The sequence below is a fragment of the Medicago sativa genome, chromosome 2, assembly GCF_051527215.1.
Source record: "Medicago sativa cultivar Bolivia chromosome 2, Bolivia_mono, whole genome shotgun sequence".
Lineage (NCBI taxonomy): Eukaryota > Viridiplantae > Streptophyta > Magnoliopsida > Fabales > Fabaceae > Medicago > Medicago sativa.
In genome coordinates, this window is record NC_140750.1 from 53,905,851 (window position 1) to 53,928,962 (window position 23,112).

Sequence of the window (23,112 nt, forward strand, 5' to 3'; positions counted from 1 at the left end):
GAAAGATATGAGTAGTTGTTTCGGCTATTCCACGCCCATTTACGCAAGCCAAGTCATTTGCATGAATAATATTCCGCCGCAATAAATTATCTTTAGTAGGCAGCCGGTTACGCAAGAGATGCCACACGAACAAAGACACTTTCACAGGAATATTCCTATGCCAAACATCATCAACCAAACTCCTATCCACCTGTTCACCTAAATTTGTGAGAAAGCGATAGGAATCCCACACCGTATAACCAAGCACGGGATCTAAGAGCCATCTCCACGAATCAGTAACATCAACCTGCAAAACAATGTTATGTAACACTCCGGAGCACTCTCTCACACTTTCCTCCTCCCATGCTAATGAACGCCGCCTCCACTTCCAAGCCCTTCCCTCAACCTCCCAACCTAAACGCTTCATCTCTGCCACTGACCAATCCTTATTTAAGGCTAGATCAAAAAGCCTAGGAAATTTGAATCGCAAAGGCGTTTCCCCGACCTAACGATCGAACCAAAATAAGGTTGTCTTGCCATCACCCACTAACTGGCGGACATTGTTGTCAAACCAACTTCCTACTCCCTCACCTACTCCCCCTCTGACTAAACATAAAGACCTCCACCACATAGAATTGGTTTGACAACAATATAACAAAAAATTCGAACTAGCAATATAACAAAAAAAAAAATAATTTAAATTCTTATTTTTTTTAATGGCACCAACAACAATCTTTATTATAGAAAAAAAAATTGTTTAAGGGTATAATTGGGATAATGAAGAACTAAGTATATATATACACATCTAGTTTGTTACACTTTTTGAAGGATAAAAGAAAAAAAATGGACATATATATACTCATTCTTATCTATTTGTTACATGTGTTATTTGTATTGAAAATTGAGCGCCTTTTTGAAAAGAGAAAAAGTCGGTCCAAAAGAGCTGAAAGAGGTTTTTTTTTTATATATATAGTACAAAATATATTTATAGAATTGGTCTTCCTATTTTAAATCGAACAATTTTGATCTCTCCATATTACTCATTTAACTAAAATTTGGTGATGTGTTGTTTTAAATGACGAGGTATATGATATAATGATGAGAAAAGATCAAAAGAGATGAAATTGTAAGAAATTTTTCAGGAGCACTTCATTTAAAATATATCATATCGCCATATATTAGACCAGATATTTGATTGAGGAATCTAAACAATAAAAATATAATAACCCCCCCCCCCCCCCCAAAAAAAAAAAAAACAAAACAAAAGAAAGAAAGAAAATGAGAGAATGTGAGTTGAAATGAGAAATTAGTAACCTTTTTATGTGGTTATAAAAATGGGGTTTTTTGTTTAGTTGAGTACTAGACCCTCTTCCTTTATTTGTTCACTCAATTTTGCAGAAACCTGTTGTTTTCATCCATAAAATGAATTTACATTATTCTTCCAATTTGTCTATTGTCAGATTATGCCAAGTCCCAAATGATGTCTTCAAAGAAAGCCTCATTAGTTACTGTTAGTTATCTTTTGAGATTGTGGAATGGATGTTGTTCTCACTATGTTGCAAATTGTATCAAAGGTTGTAATACATCAAGGGCTATTTGCACTGCTGCTGAAAGGTCGGATTTTCAAGCAAATGATTCTTTGGGTTACCAGCCAAATTGTCCTAGGTTTCATCAGCAAAATGCAAGTGGATCTTATTGGAATAATCATGCTAGTTCAGAGCGGATTTCTTACAAATCTGGTCAAACTGCAGGTGGAGGACATGTAAATCATAATATCACTCAGAATGTAGTTCAAATAATTTGCCAAAGCATAATGGAAGTGTAAATGGGGACTTTGGTCAAAGAAACCTCAAAATGCAACATAAAGTTCGGGTAGGTGTTGATAATTCAAGGGGCTTTGGGATGCCTAATGGTTCTTTTGAAAGACATGATTGGACACCAGAATCTGGAGAAAAGATGAAGTATCTCAATTCACATAGATTACCTAGGCCTATAGAGTATCAGGGACTTCATGGGAACCTTACTCAAAACTCTGCTTATGGACAACCCCAGCAGGCTTCAAGTTTGAATACTGCAAATTCTACTTATGGACAATCTCAACAGAAATCAGCAACTGGATCTCCTCCAATTTTGAATACTGCACAGAAATCAACGCTTGGATCTCTTTTATCAAGTAATGCAAAACCTGATGACAAATCAGTTTATGCATCTAAAGATAAAGCATATAAAGGTACACTTGAGGAACTAGATAGTTTTTGCATGGAGGGTGAAGTGAAGGAAGCAATTTCTGTTTTGCAAGTGTTGGAAAACCTTCATATTCCTGTGGATTTGGATCGTTGTTTGCGATTAATGCAACAATGTGGAAAGCTAAGTCTCTTAAAGAGGCAAAAGTTGTATACAGATATGCTTTACAACATTTGTCACCTCTCAAAGTCAGCACATGCAATGGAATATTGGAGATGTATTTTCAATGTGGTTCTGTAGATGATGCAGTTAACATGTTCAAGGAAATGACTGAGTGCGATTTGACTACTATGTATACTATGATAACACAGCTCGCTAAAAATGGGTTTGCAGAAGATTCAATTGATTTATTTACTCAATTTAAAAGACTGGGACTAAAACCTGATGGCCAAATGTTTATTGGGGTTTTTGGTGCATGTAGTATGTTGGGAGATTTTGTTGAGGGAATGCTGCACTTTGAATCCATGAGCAGGGACTATGGCATTGTACCGACTATGACACATTATGTAAGTCTAGTAGACATGATTGGTAGTATTGGGCATCTTGATGAAGCCTTGGAGTTCATTGAAAAGATGCCAGTGGAACCAGGTGTAGAGGTATGGGAGACTTTGATGAATAGTTGCAGAGTTCATGGAAACACCGAGCAAGGGGATTGTTGTGCTGAACTAGTTGAGAAGTTGGATCCATCTCGTTTCAATGAGAAATCAAAAACTGGTCTCTTACTCAGAGAAACTTCTGACATAGTAAAAAACAGAACGCATAACAAATTACGAGACAAGACAAAGATCATATAGATGTTTGGAGCCTAGCCCATGCATATCGAGCAGGAGATACTTCCTGTCCAGAAAATATCAAGATTAATGCTTTTGCTTAGAGGTTTGATGGTGCAAATTTAAGAAGCAGGCTATGTTGCAGAGACGAAATATTGTTTGCATGACATAGACAAGGAAGAGAAAGAAGATGCTCTCATTGGCCACAGTGAGAGACTGGCTCTTGCCTACGGTCTCCTTAACAGCGCTGCTCGTAATCCCATCAGAATAATGAAGAATCTCCGTGTTTGTCGTGATTGTCATACTGCACTAAAGATTATTTCTCATCTTGTAGGAAGAGAACTCATCGTCCGAGATGCTAAAAGGTTCCACCATTTTAAAAATGGGCTATGCTCCTGCCGGGAATTTTGGTGAACATTAACCTAGGTACTGTCCATCTTTAATAGCTAATTATATTCTAACTGAACTTAATGAAATATGTTTTGAAATTTGTATATTAAAATTATTAAGTTTCTTGTAGAATTTAGTTTAAATTCTCATGTTAATTCAAAAAATAAGATACATGTTTTTAACTTAGTGACCCTAAATATATATAACTGACTCTAGAGATAACACATAAGATACTATAAATATTTGCTAAAATAAAAAGAAACTATAAATATAGATAACTATCAAATGTTTTTCACATCTTCTAACACTCCTCCTCAAGCTAAATCTTATTAAGATTTGAGTTTGTTATAAATATATACTCCTTTAGGAAACAAAAATTTTACACTACCGTACTGTAAAGTCAGGCTGCTTTCTCTAACTGCTGCAGTGTCAAGAATCCTCGAGGATTTTGTGTCCACTCTGATCTCTTATCTTTGACATTGCCAAGGAACTAGGCTGAATGTAGATAGCTGTAGGACTTGTTTGATTTGTCTGAAACTGTGAGGCCAGGCTGTGCCTTGGATAGTTTTAGGCCAGGCAACAAGATTGCTTGATGGATTACAAAAGGACAGATCTGTGTTAAGATGTCCAACCGTATATCAGATTAATGAAGCACCTTGAAGAAACAGTGCAAATATGTCTGTGGCTTGACGTTTCAGAGCGAAATTTTAGGAGTGTGGAGATCACCAAAAGAAAGTAAGTATATAGAGAATGGTACTATTATAATGTAGTTCTGGATTTCAGGGAACACATTAAGAAAACAATGGAATAGGTTAAAGGATGGACGAGCAGAAAGGAAATAAAGATATTGCCCTGTATTCCTACCACTATTTATCATCGATTGGGAAAACAAATCATGATAATAACTAACCAATATGAAAAGTAACCCTAAAACAGAATCTCAGATACTTGATAAACTAATATCTAAGATAAGACCAAGATATTATAAGTTATTTTTCATATCATCTAATAAAGCTGAAGCTAAGGGTCCGTTTGGTTCGAGTGTTTTGGAGGGGAGGGGAGGGGAGGGGAGGGGAGATTTTTAATTTGAAGTGTTTGGTTCAATTTTTAGAAGGGGAGGGGAGGGGAGGGGAGGGGAGCAAATCTTTTTAAAATTTTATTGTATTGCCATGATTATCCTTAAATTAATTTCAAATCTCAATATTAACTTGTAACAACTTTTATTATTATTACTAGATTAGATTATATTATTTTTGTAACAATCTTATTATTATTATTATTATTATTATTATTATTATTATTATTATTATTATTATTATTATTATTATTATTATGTTATCTTATTCTTGTAACAATTATTATTATTATTTTGTTATATTTTCCTTGTAACAACTTTTATTATTATATAATCTACCACTCTTATTTGTTACATGTACAAACCACTCTTACTACTACTTTGTTGTTGTCAACGACTGCTTGAGACTTCCTCCAAAGTGAATTGTGAGTAATTTCATCATCTCATTGTCTATATCGTAGTATTATTAATTACATCGTTATTGATTCGCTACTTTATTATCCTTGTTTAATCGTTATTGTTGTTGGAACTTTATTGTTTAAATTGTTGCTTTATCCTTACGGTGGCTTGTTTGTTTCATAGTGTGTTTTTTCTTATAGTATTGATCCATTCATTTGAGAGTATTTTTTTTTTTTTCAGTTTTCAAATCGTTGAAGTCTTTTTTTTTTTTTGTTAATGAAATCGTTGAAGTTTTATTATTATTATTATTATTATTATTATTATTATTATTATTATTATTATTATTATTATTATTATATTTTAATTCAGCTTATTATTACTTGTTGTTGCTTGTTTTTTTCTTTCATGGTCAATTCACCTATCCATGTCTTGTTGTGTAAAATCTTGACCGGAATTTTTTTTCACTACACAACCTTACTATTACCGGATTAGCTGAATATAACTCGTAATCATTGAATCAAATTGAAAATGAAATTCACTAAAAACGCACATAGTTTTAAAAAAATAAAATAATTTACCATGAGAACAGAAATATACAAATCAAAATTTGCATAAAATAGCTACAGCCTACAGGCAAACGAACAGTAAAAACTCGGGACATGTTTACACTTCACATGTTCCCACTTAAAACCTCTCTCAAGCATGCAGGCCATTTATTATTTTTTTTTTTAAAGGCTGATGCTGGCTATTGAACTTGTTCCTGTTGGCACACTACATTATCCATCCTCAAAGCTGTGCATTATTTTATTGATACTTATTGTTGTTGGAGTATCAGATACAGCTTATATAAAATGCAAATCTTCACTTCTAGCTAAAATAGGATAATCACAACCTAGTAGTGTTTTTTTCACTGTTAATTCACCGATCCTGCATGTCTTGCTGTGTAAAATCTTGGCTTTATTTTTCTGTACATTAATCTATATGCTTTGTTTCATTTTTTTTTTCTTCCATATATCTATACATTAATCATAATTTTTTTTTCTTTCTTTTTTACGTTCTGCTTTTCTTTCTATATGCTTTGTTTCATTTTTTTTTCTTCCATATATTGATCATGGCCTTGTTTTATATATAAATATGTTTGTTGTAGTTTATTACATGTCTACATGTAATTGTAGTATAAGAGTTATATAATCTAGAAATTAATTTTATGCGATTAGATGGATCATCAAGATCAAGAAATTGCTATCAATAGATGGTTTGATTTGCGCCGAAGAGCTATAGCTCAGCTTATGTGTTCTGTTGTCTTCTGTTATTTTCGAATCTCTCGTAAAAAAAAAAATAAGCTATAGTATGAGCTCTCAGAGAGAAAGGGTGCGTGAAGAAGTAATGTATCGACTTAGAAATAGTGAAACTAGTAGAAATATAATAAGAATGGGTCCTCAAACTTTTTTAAAGTTATGTGATATGTTAGAAAAAGAAGGGGGCTTACGACCTACAAGATGGTCAAGTGTGGAAGAACAAGTTGCAAAATCACTTTACATACTAACCCATAATGCTAAAAATCGTGAAGTCAACTTTTGGTTTCGTCGTTCGGGTGAGACAATTAGCCGTCATCTCCATCAAGTTTTGAAAGCTATTCTTGAATTGGAAGAAAAGTTTATTGTACAACCTGATGGATCAACGATCCCCTTGGAAATTTCTAGTAGCACTAGATTCTACCCATATTTTAAGGTACATTTTTATATTAATAAAATATTAGCAAGACTTGAATAAATTATATATATTGATAGAAAAATACTATATTGTGTCAGGGTTGTGTTGGTGCTATAGATGGAACACATATACGAGTCAAGGTATCTGCAAAAGACGCCCCTCATTATCGTGGTAGGAAAGAGTATCCAACACAAAATGTTTTAGCAGCGTGCACTTTTGATTTAAAGTTCACGTATGTGCTTGCGGGATGGGAAGGCTCCACCTCTGACTCAAGAATAATAAAGAATGCATTAACACGAGAAGATAAACTTAAAATTCCTCAAGGTAATATAAGAATCAACATAAAGTTATAACTACTTATATTATATACTTCAAACTATCACATTTATTATTTACCTTTACTGTAGGAAAATATTATCTAGTTGATGCTGGCTTCATGTTGACAAGTGGACTTATTACGCCTTATAGAGGAGTTCGGTATCACTTGAAAGAATTTTCGGCAAGAAATCCACCCCTAAATTATAAAGAATTGTTTAATCTTCGGCATGCGTCTTTACGAAATGCAATTGAAAGAGCCTTTGGTGTATTAAAAAAAAGATTTGAGATTTTATCAAATTCAACAGAACCCACTTATGGAGTCAAAGCTCAGAAATTAATCATTTTTGCATGTTGCATTCTTCACAATTATCTAATGAGCGCAGAACCAAATGAAGACCTTATAGCTGAAGTAGATGCCGAACTTGCAAATCAAAATGCATCCCATGAAAATCATGAGGCATCAAGAAGTGATATGGATGAATTTGCTCAAGGTGGAATTATAAAAAATGGTGCAGCGCATCAAATGTGGTCAAATTATGAAAATAATGGTCAAACCTAAATGGATTACATTGCAATTTATATTATTATTTTGATTTTGGTTGTTCTTTAATGAAGTAGTACTGAATTTATTGAATTATGGTGTTTATTATATATGTGTGTGTTTGGACTAAATGTATATTTGAAATTGATGTCAAGTGAATGATATTGGAACTTCATGTTAATTATATTTATTAATGTAAATATGTTATAATTGACCATTTTCATAGATTATGACATCGAAAAAGCAATTGTCAACCAACAATGGTAATTCTGGGGCTTTGACCTGGAACCAAGCCATGGATGATGCTCTTGTTGATGCTCTCATGGAAGAATTTGAAAAAGGTAACAAAGTTAACGGCACCTTTACGACAATAGCATATAACAATGTTACAGATGAACTCGTGAGATTGTTTGGTGACAAAATTGATAAGGTGAAGATACAAAATTGTTGGAAAACTTTGAAAAGAAACTACAGTGAGTATCACGAAATTTTTAAAGGTGGTATGAGTGGGTTTTCTTGGAATTCAAATACACAGTTATGGGATGCGGAAGAACCAGTTTGGGCTGCTCTAATTGAGGTAAATTTTGTAAATCTTGTATTTTAAAATATTTTTTGATTGATCAAAAATTTTACAACTTGTGTCAAACTTACTTTTTAGTCGAAACCAAAAGCAGCACATTGGAGAGTTGATTCATTTCCAAACTATAAAAAGATGACAATACTTCATGGGCCTAACCGAGCTGATGGAGATGAATCTGGAACTTTTAAAGAGACTAGAAAACGAGGGGCATCGATCACCGAGGAAGATTTTGTTGAAACTATTCAAGATATTGATGACCGTGTTGCTCGGAATGAGGTAACTTTGGAGAGCTTTGATGCTCCTGATTATGACTTTACTTTACCTGAAACACAATCATATGATCCTTCAACCATGGCAAGTGGTGGAAAAAGGAAGAAATTGAAAGCGGCTAAGAATAAAGAGACATACAATGATATTATTGAACTTAAAGAGTCAATGAAAGTGGTTGCAGAGGCACTCAGAGAAGGAAATGCTGCAATACGGGAAGGAAATGAAATAACGAGAGAACGTCATAAACATGAGTTGCCTCCAATTTCAGGAGAAGAAACTTGGAATTTATTAGAGGAGTGTGGATGTGACCCAAATTCATTGCCTAAGATATATCGTGTTGTCATGAAAGATGTAGACATACTTAGAATGATTCTTCAGTGTCCACCCAAAGCACGCAAAGCCGTGATAATGGAAACTGTCTTTGGCTCTTCTGATTAATCATACTATGATGGTGTTATGATGTTTATGAGTTTTTTTAGGGAATGTTTATGAGTATTTTATTTGCACTTTATAATGTTTCTGAATATTTGGAACACTGAATATTTTGTTTTTTATTATCATTATTTTTTTTTAAGGAGAAATAGTTAATCGTAGTCATAGTCACTTTCATGTGTCTTTTTTTTTGAGTAAGTAGTCACTTTCATTTGTCTTATTTGTTCATATGCAACAAATTTCATTTATCTTACACTTGTTAATTAATAAGCACTATCCATGATTTTGAATATTCTTATGTCATATATTTAAGAGCTATGCTATTTTTTACGAAAGTAATTGGCAAAAAATGCAAGGATTACAAAGAATTACTCTTATAAAAAAAATTACAAAGAATTGCTTTTATAAAAAAAATACTACAAAGAATTGCTCCTATAAAAACGACAAAAAAAAACAATATGATGCATGGAGCAAAATACATGAGCCGTTTAAGATAAAATAGCAGCTTAGATGTGTGCTTGTCTTTTGTCGGTTTCTAAAATCGTAAAAACAAGCAGTTTCTTTTATTTAATTAAATATAAGGGTAAAACGGTAAAATACTTTTAAAATCCCTCCCCTCCCCTCCCCTCCCCTTGTGAACCAAACACACTTTTAATTAAAAATATCTCCCCTCCCCTCCCCTCCGTTAAAATCCCTCCCCTCCCCTCCCCTCCTAATTCTCGATGATGATATATTACAATTTTTTAACTTAGGAATCAACGGAAAAATAAGACAAATGAGATAATGATGATGATATATTACAATTTTTTAACTTAGGAATCAACGGAAAAAAATTTCATGAAAAAGGTAGCATGATATTCATGGAAAGAGTGGACAGAGTATCCTTCCCACCACACAATGTTAGCATGATCTTAGAAATACCAAATTTTTTGCATACTGATATAATGAGAAATGGCTTTGACCAAAGAATGTGCAATGGAATTGTTTGAGCACTTTCAGAACTTTGACAAATATGTTCAATTTGTGTTTTGTTTTTCATCACTCTTTATTCTGCAAGAGATTTCCAATTGAAACTAAATTGAATCTTTGCTCCAGTTTCAAATTATCCTCATGCTTCTTCATCCACACCTAAAACACATGGTAGCATAATTTAGTCCGTAGATTCCTCAAGTAAAACGAAATTATAGTTCATGCTTCGCACGAGTGTCCATTCTAGTTACATACAAACAATTCTTAAAAATAAAATATAACATCAACTTTATGAACCAGTTATTTAGCAAAAGAAAACTAGAAGTTTAGAAACTTCACACGAATTAAGGAAATAATACAGGAAAGAAGTAATTTAAGAATTATAAATTACGTCTTAAGGAGACTATCGTTATTGACGTGAAGGAATCAATAGATTCTCAATAAATTTAGAAAAATGAAGAAAATAATGTTTACTATTAGAAAGGATTTAAGATGTGTAAATGCCTGTTAAGAGTTTTGCTGTTGCCATTGTGTCCAGTTTCCTCTCCCGACTTCCAAATTTCAAATGTGAAGGAGAAAACAATCGTGTGCATATCAGAAAGGGTGAGACATGGTAGAAAAGGTATTGGTTCGGTCGAGAGATGAATAAAAATGCGTTAGGCTTAAGGAATCAAAATGTGTTATACACTACTATATGCTTAATCGAACAGTAGCATAGACAGAAAGGTCATGCAAGACTCACCAACAATTCAATATTATATATACTAGATAGTTTACTCATTATCATGTCATTGTTTTCCCTTTTAACACTCGAACCCATTTATGTCTCATCATATAAACAATTAATCTTGTACAAATCAAAAATACTCATAAACAAATATCAATCTAATGGTCTAACTTAAATTTGTAAATCTTTCTTTTGGGAGGCATTCTATACAGTGATAGTTAAAAGGTCCAAAATATTTAGACTATTATCAGTAAATCCGAGTTCGAACTCCGGCTATGCATATCCGTGAGTGAGTTTCAGTTGGTGATTGTCGTCTCGTCTATAGACACAAAATATATTTAGAGTGTTCAACTAGTATCCCATCATGCCTCCTCCCAAAATCAAATGCAAGATAGTTATCCTTATCTGAACCAAAGTAATTAAGGTAAAAAAAATGTAAAATATATATATAAAATGAGAAATGTTAGGGTCACACCCTCTGACACTCTCTTTGACACACTCCAATAAGAATTTGCCACATGGCACACTCTTTTTATTTCATTAACCAGCTACCGGTTCTTCAAGTTGTTAAAAAAAACACTATATTTTGCTTCCGCCGTACCCGCCATTTTTTGCTTCGTGTACAGGACTTTGAAAATCCATGTCAATGGTGAACGGTGTTGTAACAATAGGTAGCATTGGTTTTGATGGAATGCCAATTCGGCGACAACGACATTGTAATTGGGAAGACGAAGCACTTATTCGTTAGATTCAGCACCATGACTCCAGTTACCTGCTTCCACCCTCATCACCAGATTCAGCGCCACCCATCTTTCTTTCATGAAATTGAGAAGAGGGGTTGGTGTTAGAAATTGAAATTGAGAAAGAAAGTGAATTAGAACAATTGGATGGTTTTGAAATTGAGAATGGTATGATGATAATGATAGATTATCACAACCATATATGGTCACTACAAGGTCATTTGGCAATGGAAAGAAGTTCTGGGTAGAGAGATGCAGAGAAAAATATTGCTTATTTTATAATTTTTTTAAGCAACCAGAACAGCCTGTTAACAGGTTAAAGGAGCAATAAAAGTGGGTGATGTGGCATATTCTTATTGGAGTGTGTCAAAGAGAGTGTTATAGGGTGTGACCCTAGCATTTCTCATATAAAATATACACACATACACACACATAATCAAATAAAATAGGCTTAAACGCAGTTTTACCTCCCCTATTTTGCCTTAATTTTGATTTTAACCCCTATTTTAAAACTCGAAATTTACCCCCCTCTATTTTATATTTTTCAGAATTTTGCTCCCTCCACCACGTTTGAGTTCATTTTCGCTCATGTGGCAGGACTGATGTGTAATATTCTGGTTTCGCTCATTTCGGCACAATAAAATGATTATTCTTCAATATCAAATCAGTTTTGTGGAGCTCTCATAATTATAGTAACGACAGCTTCATTGCCTTTTTTTCTTTTTTTGGGAGAAGCAGGGAGAGGATATGATATATTTTAATTCAAACCAATATATTTAGAAATATAGTGCATAGAAAATACGAGCAAGATGTATTGAAGTTTAAACTGGTATATAGTTTAATTAGAACGCCACCAAAGGTTTCCAAAATAATTTTTTTTTCCAACATAAATAGAAAAGAACGTTCGATCTATATACAGAGAAGATATCACTAATACAATCAAAATAGAAATCAGAACCATAAAAACTATAAAACAATACGAGGATACTATAGAAATTAAGATTTCACTTATACTTGATAACAAATATAACATAGATTGTTCTATATGCACATCTCAATGATAGCTGCAAGGACAATAATATTTAGGGGTCGGGGTTAAAACTCCGGATTATCCACTTCTCCACACTTCAAATGTTTGAGTCCATCCATTATTTAGGCTGCTCAACCTAAAAAAAAATATAACATAGCCAACTGACAATCTGAGTTTCATTAAAAAGAACCAAGACATTCAATTTGATGAAAAAATGTTAAATCCTAATAAGTATTCTGATAAACCTTGAGAATTAAAACTAGACATTAAATCTAGTTGACAAAAGATACTAATTTTGGATTCCTCTGATTGGAAGAATGTTTTTCTTATAAAATACAACTTGAGAAGGAAATGATTTTCCTTTAACACCAATGTTCTGAATTACTCCGGTAGTTAAATCAAAATATGCGAGTTCATCATCAGCTTTTTTTAAAAATATATCGGCCTTCCTCCCTGCTCCAATATACTCCTGAATGCCAAATAAGGGTCCAACATCGAAGAGCTTAATCCATGATTCATTGATCCCGGGCTCACCCAACATTGATATTGATATGTGGAAAGAAGTGGTCTTTTCATACTGGGAGATCATAATTACATGCCCATTTAACACTGCCAAGTCTCTATCAACACGTTGTAGATCTACATCATGCAATTCTGAGGGCAGTACAGTGGTAGCAGGCACTTCAGTGCTCAAGTTAAATGATACCACATATGTTTCACAGTCTGTTTTGCCCCACCAATGGCACACTCCATCCAAGTGAACCCCAATACCTACCGAACGCCAAAGAGTACGCTTTCGCATATCAACATTGAGTCTATCCCAACAGTTACATTTTAAACTATATATTTCCCAATAGGGGCCTTCCCAAAGAGTGTCAAGCTTTCCATCATAATCAACATATCGAATAATCTTATAATCATCACTAACATTGTCATAACCGAATCCATGAACAGTATAGGTAATTTCTCTATCATCATAAAATCCAGAAATAACACAGTAATAATGCTCCTCAGCAACAATATGTAATTCATCGGTAGTGGGATTCCACAATACAACAGTTGCATGACTATCAACGTTATCGTAAATACAAATAGTGCCATTAACAGATGAACTTGCAATAAAAGGAAAAGGATGATTATATCCAGGGTCTCGAATAAAAGGACGTGGCCAGTTCAATGGCACTTTGTTCTCAATTCTCTTACAAGAAAGCAAATGCAACTTCCATCCCCAATTGCTACTCTCATGGTTTAGGAGGAAACATGGTTCATCGTACAATGAATTATATTTGGAAACCATATTTTTGTAAAACATATTCACAAAATAAGGGTTTTCAAATAAAAGAGTCCAATGTTTGTTTATACAAGTAAACCGCTTCACAGATTTCAAAGGTAGTTTTGAAAGAATAGAGAAGACGATATCTTCAGGAACATAGATACTAACCTTTTCATTGATCGCAGCCATGATTGATATCTCAAACTTCTGAACAATAACGCGAGTGCCGTGTGGAAAGCAGAGCAAATAAAACGAAACGGTGGGTTACGAAATTTGTCCAAGACGTGTTTAAATATCATAACCTAAATTTGTTAAAAAAAAATAGGCCATGTATCTTAAAAATAGGGTTACGAAATTATGGGCAAATTACCCAATTGACGTGCCACCAATTAGAATGAGCCATGTATATTACACTTACTAGACTCTTGACCCGTGCTACCGCACGGGTCTTTCCAAGAAGAAGTTAAACGAATAAGTCGCAACAATGTAAACATATATAGTTTAATAGAAGTCATATAAAAATTAAAAAATAAAATGAATTGAAAATTGAGTTCATCGGTTATGGCCATTATTTGATGGTGAAATGTCAAAAATTTAAAATTACAAAACAGGTTGACACTATTAAAAATTACAAAAGAAATTAACAGAGATAAATGTTGCAATAAAAATAAAAATCTTCATAACATTTGAATCTTACCAAAACATCTATTTACTTTTAGCAGATCCAAAAACATATTCCCTCCGATCACATTTATAAGCAAAAATGCACTTTTTAGGTTCATTGAATAAATAATGAATTTGGTCTATGTATTGACCAAATACATTAAGTATTGAATGAATCTAAAAAGTGATTTTTTGCTTATAAATGTAACCGGAGGGAGTAATTTATTAAGCTTATTTGTTTGCTTTTTGATAACAAAAGTTAGGAAAATATTCTTTTTAAAAGGAAAATTAACACACATGTTAGCATGATCTCGAAAATCAAAATAAGTAGAACTATAACTAATAATTAAGACCCGTTAACTATAAAAAAAACCACATATTTTACTGATATTAACTAAAATTTGAAGTAAAATTGGTGATGTCCTTTTTTCAGTTTACAATAGGTGGTATGGCACCCATGTACTTTTTTGGATGATGACTAAACCGATTGTTAGAGATTCCACATTGAGGCTTAAAGTCAATTATATAATCCAGAAGAATAATTATTTATATATAAGTTAAATATATGTATTAAGTTTAGAGATATATACAAAGAATTTCCCATTTTTTACCATTAAACAATAGAATTTTCCATTTCAGAATCTCAACAATAATAATGTGGAGTGACTTAAACTTTCTATTTTTTGGTCATTGCTACTATCTTTCTTCCATTGAGAATCATGCTATGAGTATCCTATTTCTTTTCTCTTTCTGAAAAGTTTTTTGGTTACATTCTCTTTCTGGAATGCTACAATATGAATCTGTCAATGTGAAAGAAAAAAAATTAATACCAGTAAAAAAGAAACAGCTTTAACTTGTAAGAAGCAACAACACAATGATACATGTACACATCTCATATTCCCTAACACTTAATCAACACCCTATTTTATCTTTATGATCAAAAGTTTATGCATAAAAAAAACAACAAAAGATTCATATTCATCCAATAAAACATAATTAAGCTTTTTTTGCAAAAAAAAAAAAAAAAAGATTCATATATTTCAAATGAGGATTAGTGCTATTACATGTAGTTTTTTGGCTCCCCAATTCCATTATATTGGGGAAAAAATGTTGTGGAATATACAAAGAACTTAGATATCAAGGACTAAAGCTAATATTATTTCAAAAATAAAAAGGACTAAAACTAATATGCAAAATGGAGTTATATATGCCCTTCTCAATGTCAGAGTCATGAGTGATCACTCTATTCGGATGGCTTCAAATAACACAATATACCCAACCTTTTGTCTCTGCATCAAAAGGCTCTGAAGTATTATCCTCCTTATCAATCATTGTTGAAGAATTTTTTTGGTAAAAATCACCCAAAAGATTATTAAACTGTTTCTAATCAAATCCATAAAACAAAATAAAAAATGAAAATGAAAGATGATTCAACTTACATAATTTGTAGAGGAGGGAATTTGGATGAATATTAAAGACAATACACACTTGAAACTGCAATAGTGAGGAGGGACAACATCAATGTAATTGTAGCCCAAACCATGTTGTCGATGAAGAACTGTCCTAAAACTCACTATTCCAAAGCAAATTAAGAAAACAATTTGTACCTCGAATGAATCAATAATCCATTTTAGCCATTCAGATACACATTAAGAAAAAGGTCAACAATTCAAGATAAACCAACTATCCTCGAAAGAAAAGGAATTGCACATGAATAAAAATGATGAGAGAAAATTACCTCAACGACAAAATATTCATGATTAGATTGATTTGAACAGAAATTGTATGGAAATCCATTAAGATTAACTGTACCACAAAGGTATGTGCACGCCACTATTTAAACCGGACTCATAGACAAAATGAATTTGAATCATGGTGACATGTGTACACAATGAATTGGGGAGTTGGAGAGACTTCTCGTGGAATACAAATTCACTTGCTGCATGGAGAGATATGGAAGGCCACATTAAATGTTTAATGGATCAGTGGGTAGTTGGCAAGAATGACCGAAATTAATGCAAGAAAATTTTGTTAATTTTGTTAACAAAGGTTGGAGCAATCTGTATTGTCAAAAAAATAGGAGTGGATATGCAACAGATAAATGGGAGTGGAATTTGTTAAGAAGGACTGTAGCGACAGATAAGAGTGGATACGCAACATATTTGTTGTTTTTATTGTTAATAATATTTTGTTAATAGGAGTGGATAGGAACAATTTGTTAATAGGAGTGATTTTTTTTATGTTTATCTGTTTAGTAGGAAACGATTAGGAACAATACGATTTTTGGCTTGCAAAAAAATAGGGTTAATAGGGTTAAACAAATCGGAATTAAGTTTTAGGGTTAAAACAGTAAATTTTAGCAATAGGGTTTAGGTTAAAATTAGAGCTAAAATAAGCTTTCGGGTTAACTTATAGGAATAAAATTGGTGCTATGAATTTTTTTAGATGGAATTTGTTATGTTAAATAATTGCAAACTTAAAAGTGTAGAAAATATGTGCTTAAAAAAAAGAAGGATAGGAATAAAAAAAAAAGGAGGATAGGAATTAAAAAAAAATAATAAGGATTCGGTTGGCCAAAAGGAGGATAGGAATAAAAAAAAAGGAGGATAGGAATTAAAAAAAAAGGATTCGTAAAAAAAGGAGGATAGGAATAAAAAAAAGGGGGATAGGAATTCAAAATAAAAATAAAAATAAGGATTCGGATGGCCAAAATTATAGCAAAATTGATAACAAAATTCGGCTAGCATTAATTAAGTAAGATGATCAATGGCTAAAATTGAATAGCGCCTAAATGTGCAAGATCCAATGGCTCAGAAAAGTGGAGGGAGAAATGGGGGGAAAATATTAGGGTTAGAAATAGTTTTAGGGGTTAAGCTTTATTATATAAGATTTGTTAGGTTAATTCGGATGGCCAAAACTATAGGAAAACAAATTTTGGATTTAAGTGAATTGATAACAAATTTCGGATATGACCAAAATTATAATTAGAGATGAATATGAAATAGTTGTTTCGGAAAATAGAAGAGATAAATACGAAATAGTTGTTTTGGAAAATAGAAGAGATAAATATAATATGATCAATGGCTAAAATTGAATGGCGCCTAAATGCGCAAGATCCAATGGCTTAGAAAAGTGGATGAAAAAATGGGGGGAAAAAATTAGGTTTAGGGTTAGCTTTACGGATTAAGCATTTACCACGGTTTAGGGTTTATTTTTATTGAGAGAAACAGGTTTAGGGCTTCGTATATAAACAGGTTTAGGGCTTCGTATATATAACCAAAATATTTGCTTCATAAAAAAAAAGGTGAGGATAAGAATAAAATTTGTGCGATGCATTTTTTTAGATGGAATTTGTTATGTTAAATTGCAATCGTAAAAGTGTAGAAAATATTTGTTTCAAAAAAAAAAAGGAGGATACGAATGAAATTTGTTAGGTTAATTTTTTTTTTTTTGAAAGGGAAATTTGTTAGGTTAATTAATAAATAAGGATTCGGATGGCCAAAACTATAGGAAAACAAATTTCGGATTTAAGTGAATTGATAACAAATTTCGGATATGACCAAAATTATAATTAGAGATAAATATGAAATAGTTGTTTCGGAAAATAGAATAGATAAATACGAAATAGTTGTTTCGGAAAATAGAAGAGATAAATATAATATGATCAATGGCTAAAATTGAATGGCGCCTAAATGCACAAGATCCAATGGCTTAGAAAAGTGGATGAAAAAATGGGGGGAAAAATTAGGTTTAGGGTTAGCTTTACGGGTTAAGCTTTAGTAAATAAGATTATATAAGATTTGTTAGGTTAATTTTTTTTTTGAAAGGGAAATTTGTTAGGTTAATTAATAAATAAGGATTCGGATGGCCAAAACTATAGGAAAACAAATTTTGGATTTAAGTGAATTGATAACAAATTTCGGATATGACCAAAATTATAATTAGAGATAAATATGAAATAGTTGTTTCGGAAAATAGAAGAGATAAATACGAAATAGTTGTTTCGGAAAATAGAAGAGATAAGTATAATATGATCAATGGCTAAAATTGAATGGCGCCTAAATGCACAAGATCCAATGGCTTAGAAAAGTGGATGAAAAAATGGGGGGAAAAATTAGGTTTAGGGTTAGCTTTACGGGTTAAGCTTTAGTAAATAAGATTAAGTCAAACATAAAATTGTATGTATACTATACCCCAAAAAAAAAAAAATACAACAATTTTGGTTGGTTTTTTGACTTTTTCTCTTTTCTAATTTTACCCTTCATTTAAAATATTAATTAAAAAAATAGTAAAATCTCATTAAAATCTCATATATATATACAATATCATATATATTACTTATCTTCTTTAATATATATATATATATATATATATATATATATATATATATATATATATATATTACTTATCTATACTAAATATAAACAGAATATATACGGTTTTGCACTGACTTTCAATTTCAACTATACCCTTAAAGAAAATTGACTATAAGAATGTTATTTTATTAGTGTCATTCATACCCTTAAAGAAAATTGACTATAAGAATGTTATTTTATTAGTGTCATTCAATAAGGTAAGAATTTATCTTATATTTGTTATATTATTTATATCATTGAGAAAGATAAGTATAATTTCTTACAATAAGAATATTATTTTTTATTTTCTATACCTATAATTTTAATTAAAATCAAAATAATTTTAAACAAAATTTCATAAAAAATATTACTCATAACTAGCGAAAAGACGGACATTCACGTGCCCATCTTTCTGCTTTTTTTATCGCGCTAATCCGTGTATATTATCAATGATATTTTATCGAAATTTGCGTGTAAATTACAAACAATATTTTATATAATTTTTTAAAAGTATAGATATTTGTGGCTTTCAAATGTAACAAACTCAACAAACCATATTTATCTTTTCATATTGACAACAATAATATAACAAATATAATAAAAAAATTATCTTTTTTAATAACACCAACAATATAACATTATTATAGAAAATATGTTTAAGGGGTAAAACTGGAATAATAAAAAATCTAGCCTAAAAGAGCCGACATATGCTATTTTCTTTATATATAGTATAGATTTATCCTTATTTATTAATTTTGTTAAGTCTGCAGTAACTTAACCTAATATTTTTTCCCTCTAATTTGCTGTATTAGGTTAGCAATAATTTAACCTAACAAATTTCATCTAAAAAAATGCATCACACCAATTTCATTCCTATTCTCTTGCCTTTTTTTGTCAATATTTTGTACTCTTATTTGATACTAAAAAAATGCATCGCACAATTTCATGCCTTTTTTTTGACAATATTTTGTACTCTTATTTAATACTAAAAAAATTCATCGCACCAATTTCATTCCTTTTTTTTGGCAATATTTTGTACACTTATTTAATACTAAAAAAATGCATTTTGTACACTTATTTACAAAAAAAATGCATCGCACAATTTCATGCCTTTTTTTGACAATATTTTGTACTCTTATTTAATACTAAAACAATTCATCGCACCAATTTCATTCCTTTTTTTGACAATATTTTATATACTTATTTAATACTAAAAAAATGCATCGCACCAATTTCATTCCTATTCTGTTGCCTTTTTTGACAATATTTTGTACACTTATCCTTATTTATTAATTTTATTATGTCTGCAGCAACTTAACCTAATAATTTCCCTCTAAAATGCTGCATTAGGTTAGCAACAATTTAACCTAAATTTAAATCATTCTAAATCAAATATGCTTATAAATGTGTCTGTGCAAACGACCTTATTTAATATGTCTAACTCGGGCAGCGTCGGGTCTCTAACCTAGTATGCATTATCTCAATAAGTAGAGCGGACAGATGAGCACAAAGTGGCTTTTTGAACGCTAGTTTTACATAACTAACACCTATTTTATATGTTCACACGAGTTTATCTCAATTGTTATAGATATTGTATAATATATGCAAGCGTCAGGGTTCAAACCCCAGACGTTCCACTTAGTCACTTTAAAAAAAGTGAATTTTTAACCACTATTCTACTTCTTCATTTCATTCAAAAAAACATCATGAATACAATCACATTATTCAGTGAAATAGTGGATATTAGCTTAAGATGTGGCCCCCCTAGCAAGTCTATGGGTAACCTCATTAGTTTGTCTGCTAATAAACTATACCTTCAAGTTTGTAAAAAAGGATGAGAATATAATCTTGCATTCTCGGATGATAGCTACTAAATTAAATACATCATTCCCAGTACCATAAAAATATTTATCTCCCAACACCTCAACAAACACCACGAAGCATAAGCACGCCACACCCATCCCCAGGCTACCCTTTCAATTGTACCCTTATGACTAGCGTCAAAGTCTTCTTCACAATAGTTAAAATGTTCCTTAACAAACGCCGCATTGTCCAAATTCCTGTCCCAGAGCAATTTTCCCGTTTCTTCCACAAGAATGATGTAACCACCCGATTTTTTAGGATATTATTTATTTAATTGTTTTCTTATTTATCTAATTGTTTGATGTGTTTGAATTGTTGGGTTAATTGAAATTTATTATATATAGAGGAATTAAGGCTATTTTAGTAATTTAGAGGTGGATAAATATTTTTGACGTTAGTAGTAACTTGGTGGAATTACTAGAATAGAGGTAAATGGTGAAAAGGTAGAATTAAGAGAATTAGAGTGAGTAGTGTTATTTGTTACTAAGAATAAGATTAAGCCCAATAGGAGTAAGTAAACTAAGTCCATTTGGTGAGAGTATATAAGACTAGTAGTAGTCCCAAACAAGGGTTGTTAAATCATTTTGTCAAGTTTACAAATCGGAGGCTAGAGAGCGAATAGGGAAAGGAAGAGAAGAAAGAAGAGATCAAGGGGAGAAAAGAAGGAAAGCTTAAGAGAATCAAAGTAGAGGGGAAGATTGGAGCTAGGAAAGCTTAGCTTAAGGTTTGAGTTATAAGATATGGGTATGAAATTTATTCATCACTAGTAGAGGTGTTCAAATCCAAACTGATCCAAATTAAAATCGCATCCAAATAAATCAAAAATCACACACAATCGAATAATATTGGATGTGTTTGGATGACATTTTTTAAAAACCGCTCGCATTGGATCGAATTTTGAATTGATTTTTCAAAACCGAACTAAACCGAATACATATATGGAATAAGTGCTTTTAAGATGCTAACATAATTATGTGAAAATCATGAAGTTGTTAATAATTATTGCTCAACCCATGTTCTAACTACTTACCATGTTATTGGGTATGTGTTTATGTTGATTTTCATGAAGCTAACATGTTAAATGTAGTGTTTGGATTAAATTGTTGGGTTGTTGTGCATTTGGTGAGAAATGGGTGATAACCATGAAAGTTGTTTTGATGAATTGGAGTATGTGATAGAATTGGTAAAGTTGTTGTTATGTTGAAGAAAATATGATTTGATGTTGTTGTTGACTTGTGTTTGGGTGTGGGATTAAGTTGGTGAAAAATGAGTTTTATAAGTTAAGTTGTTTAAGTTATTAATTAATTGAATTAATTGATATTGCAACGAAGTGGAATTAAGTTGATTAGGTTAGAATTGAGGTGTATGTAATTGAGTATAAATGGTTTAAGTGTTTGGGATCAATTTTGCGAGATTTGGATCGAAAACGATATTAAAAAAACAGTGTTTTGCGTGAAAAACGAAAAAAATGCAGAATCCCTCTCTTGGTAGTCGTGGAAGACCATGCGCCTGGGAAGCACGAACCGTATGTGCCACTCGATGTTCGTCAGCACGAGCATGCTTCCCCTGCTGTGTTCGGAAACTCCAATTTTTCCAACTTTTAAGGTTCCTAACGCATACGAATGGGTCCCAAATGCCTAAATTTAATTAATTGTAATACAATTGAATGTTTACGAATGATTATACCTATCCTAGAATGGAAGTTGACTGAATTAGGTGTAATTGTGAAAAGAGACGAACTTGGTGAAATACACGGAAGTGGCGTACTTATGGAATAATAAACTATGCCATGTTAACTTGTAAATGATGACATGCTAGTGATAAGATGATATAGGATGATGAAATAGGTTAATGGATAAATGAAAGAATCATTGATTAAGTAAGCTTAAGTGGCGAATTGTCCAAGATGTAGGTTGAATGAATGAAGTGGTGTTGCTATATTGATGCTAATGATTATGTGTGACATAAATAAAGTGACGATGAAAAATTATGATATTGACTAGTGACAATGAAAATATATATGTATAAAGTGATAATGTTTATGTCGTGTTATATTGTATGAATATATGCATTGTTGAGTCATATGTTCATGCATACATGGTAAAGTTCAAATGAAGATGTTAAGTGACGACGAGTGACGATGGGATCAATCAGTAATAGAACCATAGCTACAAATTGAAAAAAGAAAAGGAAAGCTTTATGACAAAACGCGAGCACACAAAAAGGTTACTTGGACATAAAATACAAGGTAGATCGAACTAAGAAGAAGCGAAATCGCATCGAGAATAACGCACCAATGAAGATAAAAAAAAGCTTTGTGAACGACTGCTCCATAATTTGGGACACGTGTCAAAATGAGCCAAGATTTTGACACGTCAATAGAACTATAAGGTCGCCAAACGTTAGCCTCCGGATCAAAATGAGAGGACTAATGAACCACGTCAATAAATATGTACTTCGTGCCCAGCAAACCTAGCCACTTCACCTTGTCCCAAGACTCCTGCTTGGGGGATTGTGGACCACCAATATTATGTTAAGCGTTCGCTAGCCGTCAATAAAGGCTCATCAACTCTTTAGAATGTGCCCGTGGCCTGAAGAGACATAGACCGCCTTTCCTAGCTTCTAGAAGCTTTTATAGCCTTTAGAATGTGCTCGTGGCCTGAAGAGACATAGACCGCCTTTCCTAGCTTCTAGAAGCTTTTATAGCGCTCGCCTACTGAACTTGGGGCCTAAGCTACTTAGGGTCCAAGGCAGGAAAACAAGCTAAAAAAGACTCTAAAT

General features: G+C 32.2%; 2 protein-coding genes and 1 pseudogene across 2 annotated transcripts; 2 read left to right on the top strand and 1 right to left on the bottom strand.

Annotated features, from left to right (window-relative positions):
• The first annotated feature begins 1,456 nt into the window (after positions 1-1,456).
• Positions 1,457-3,407, top strand: LOC146948913 (pentatricopeptide repeat-containing protein At2g34370, mitochondrial pseudogene; annotated as a pseudogene).
• A 4,251-nt stretch (positions 3,408-7,658) lies between these two features.
• Positions 7,659-8,780, top strand: LOC146948914 (uncharacterized). Its single transcript, XM_085741472.1, has 2 exons — positions 7,659-8,006; positions 8,088-8,780. Exons 1-2 carry the CDS (start codon positions 7,659-7,661, stop codon positions 8,715-8,717), a joined length of 978 nt encoding a protein of 325 aa, XP_085597598.1. The 3' UTR covers positions 8,718-8,780.
• Positions 8,781-12,466: 3,686 nt separating this feature from the next.
• Positions 12,467-13,639, bottom strand: LOC146948915 (F-box/kelch-repeat protein At3g06240-like). Its single transcript, XM_085741473.1, has one exon. It carries the CDS (start codon positions 13,637-13,639, stop codon positions 12,467-12,469), a length of 1,173 nt encoding a protein of 390 aa, XP_085597599.1.
• Positions 13,640-23,112: the final 9,473 nt, after the last annotated feature.

What these genes read in the sequence shown, in the direction of transcription:
- LOC146948914 (XM_085741472.1), top strand. Translation starts at nt 7,659, where the DNA reads ATGACATCGAAAAAGCAATTGTCAACCAACAATGGTAATTCTGGGGCT. An exon ending in TTTGGGCTGCTCTAATTGAG is followed by an intron (nt 8,007 to 8,087) that starts GTAAATTTTGTA and finishes CTTACTTTTTAG; the next exon opens with TCGAAACCAAAAGCAGCACA.
- LOC146948915 (XM_085741473.1), bottom strand. Translation starts at nt 13,639, where the DNA reads ATGGCTGCGATCAATGAAAAGGTTAGTATCTATGTTCCTGAAGATATC.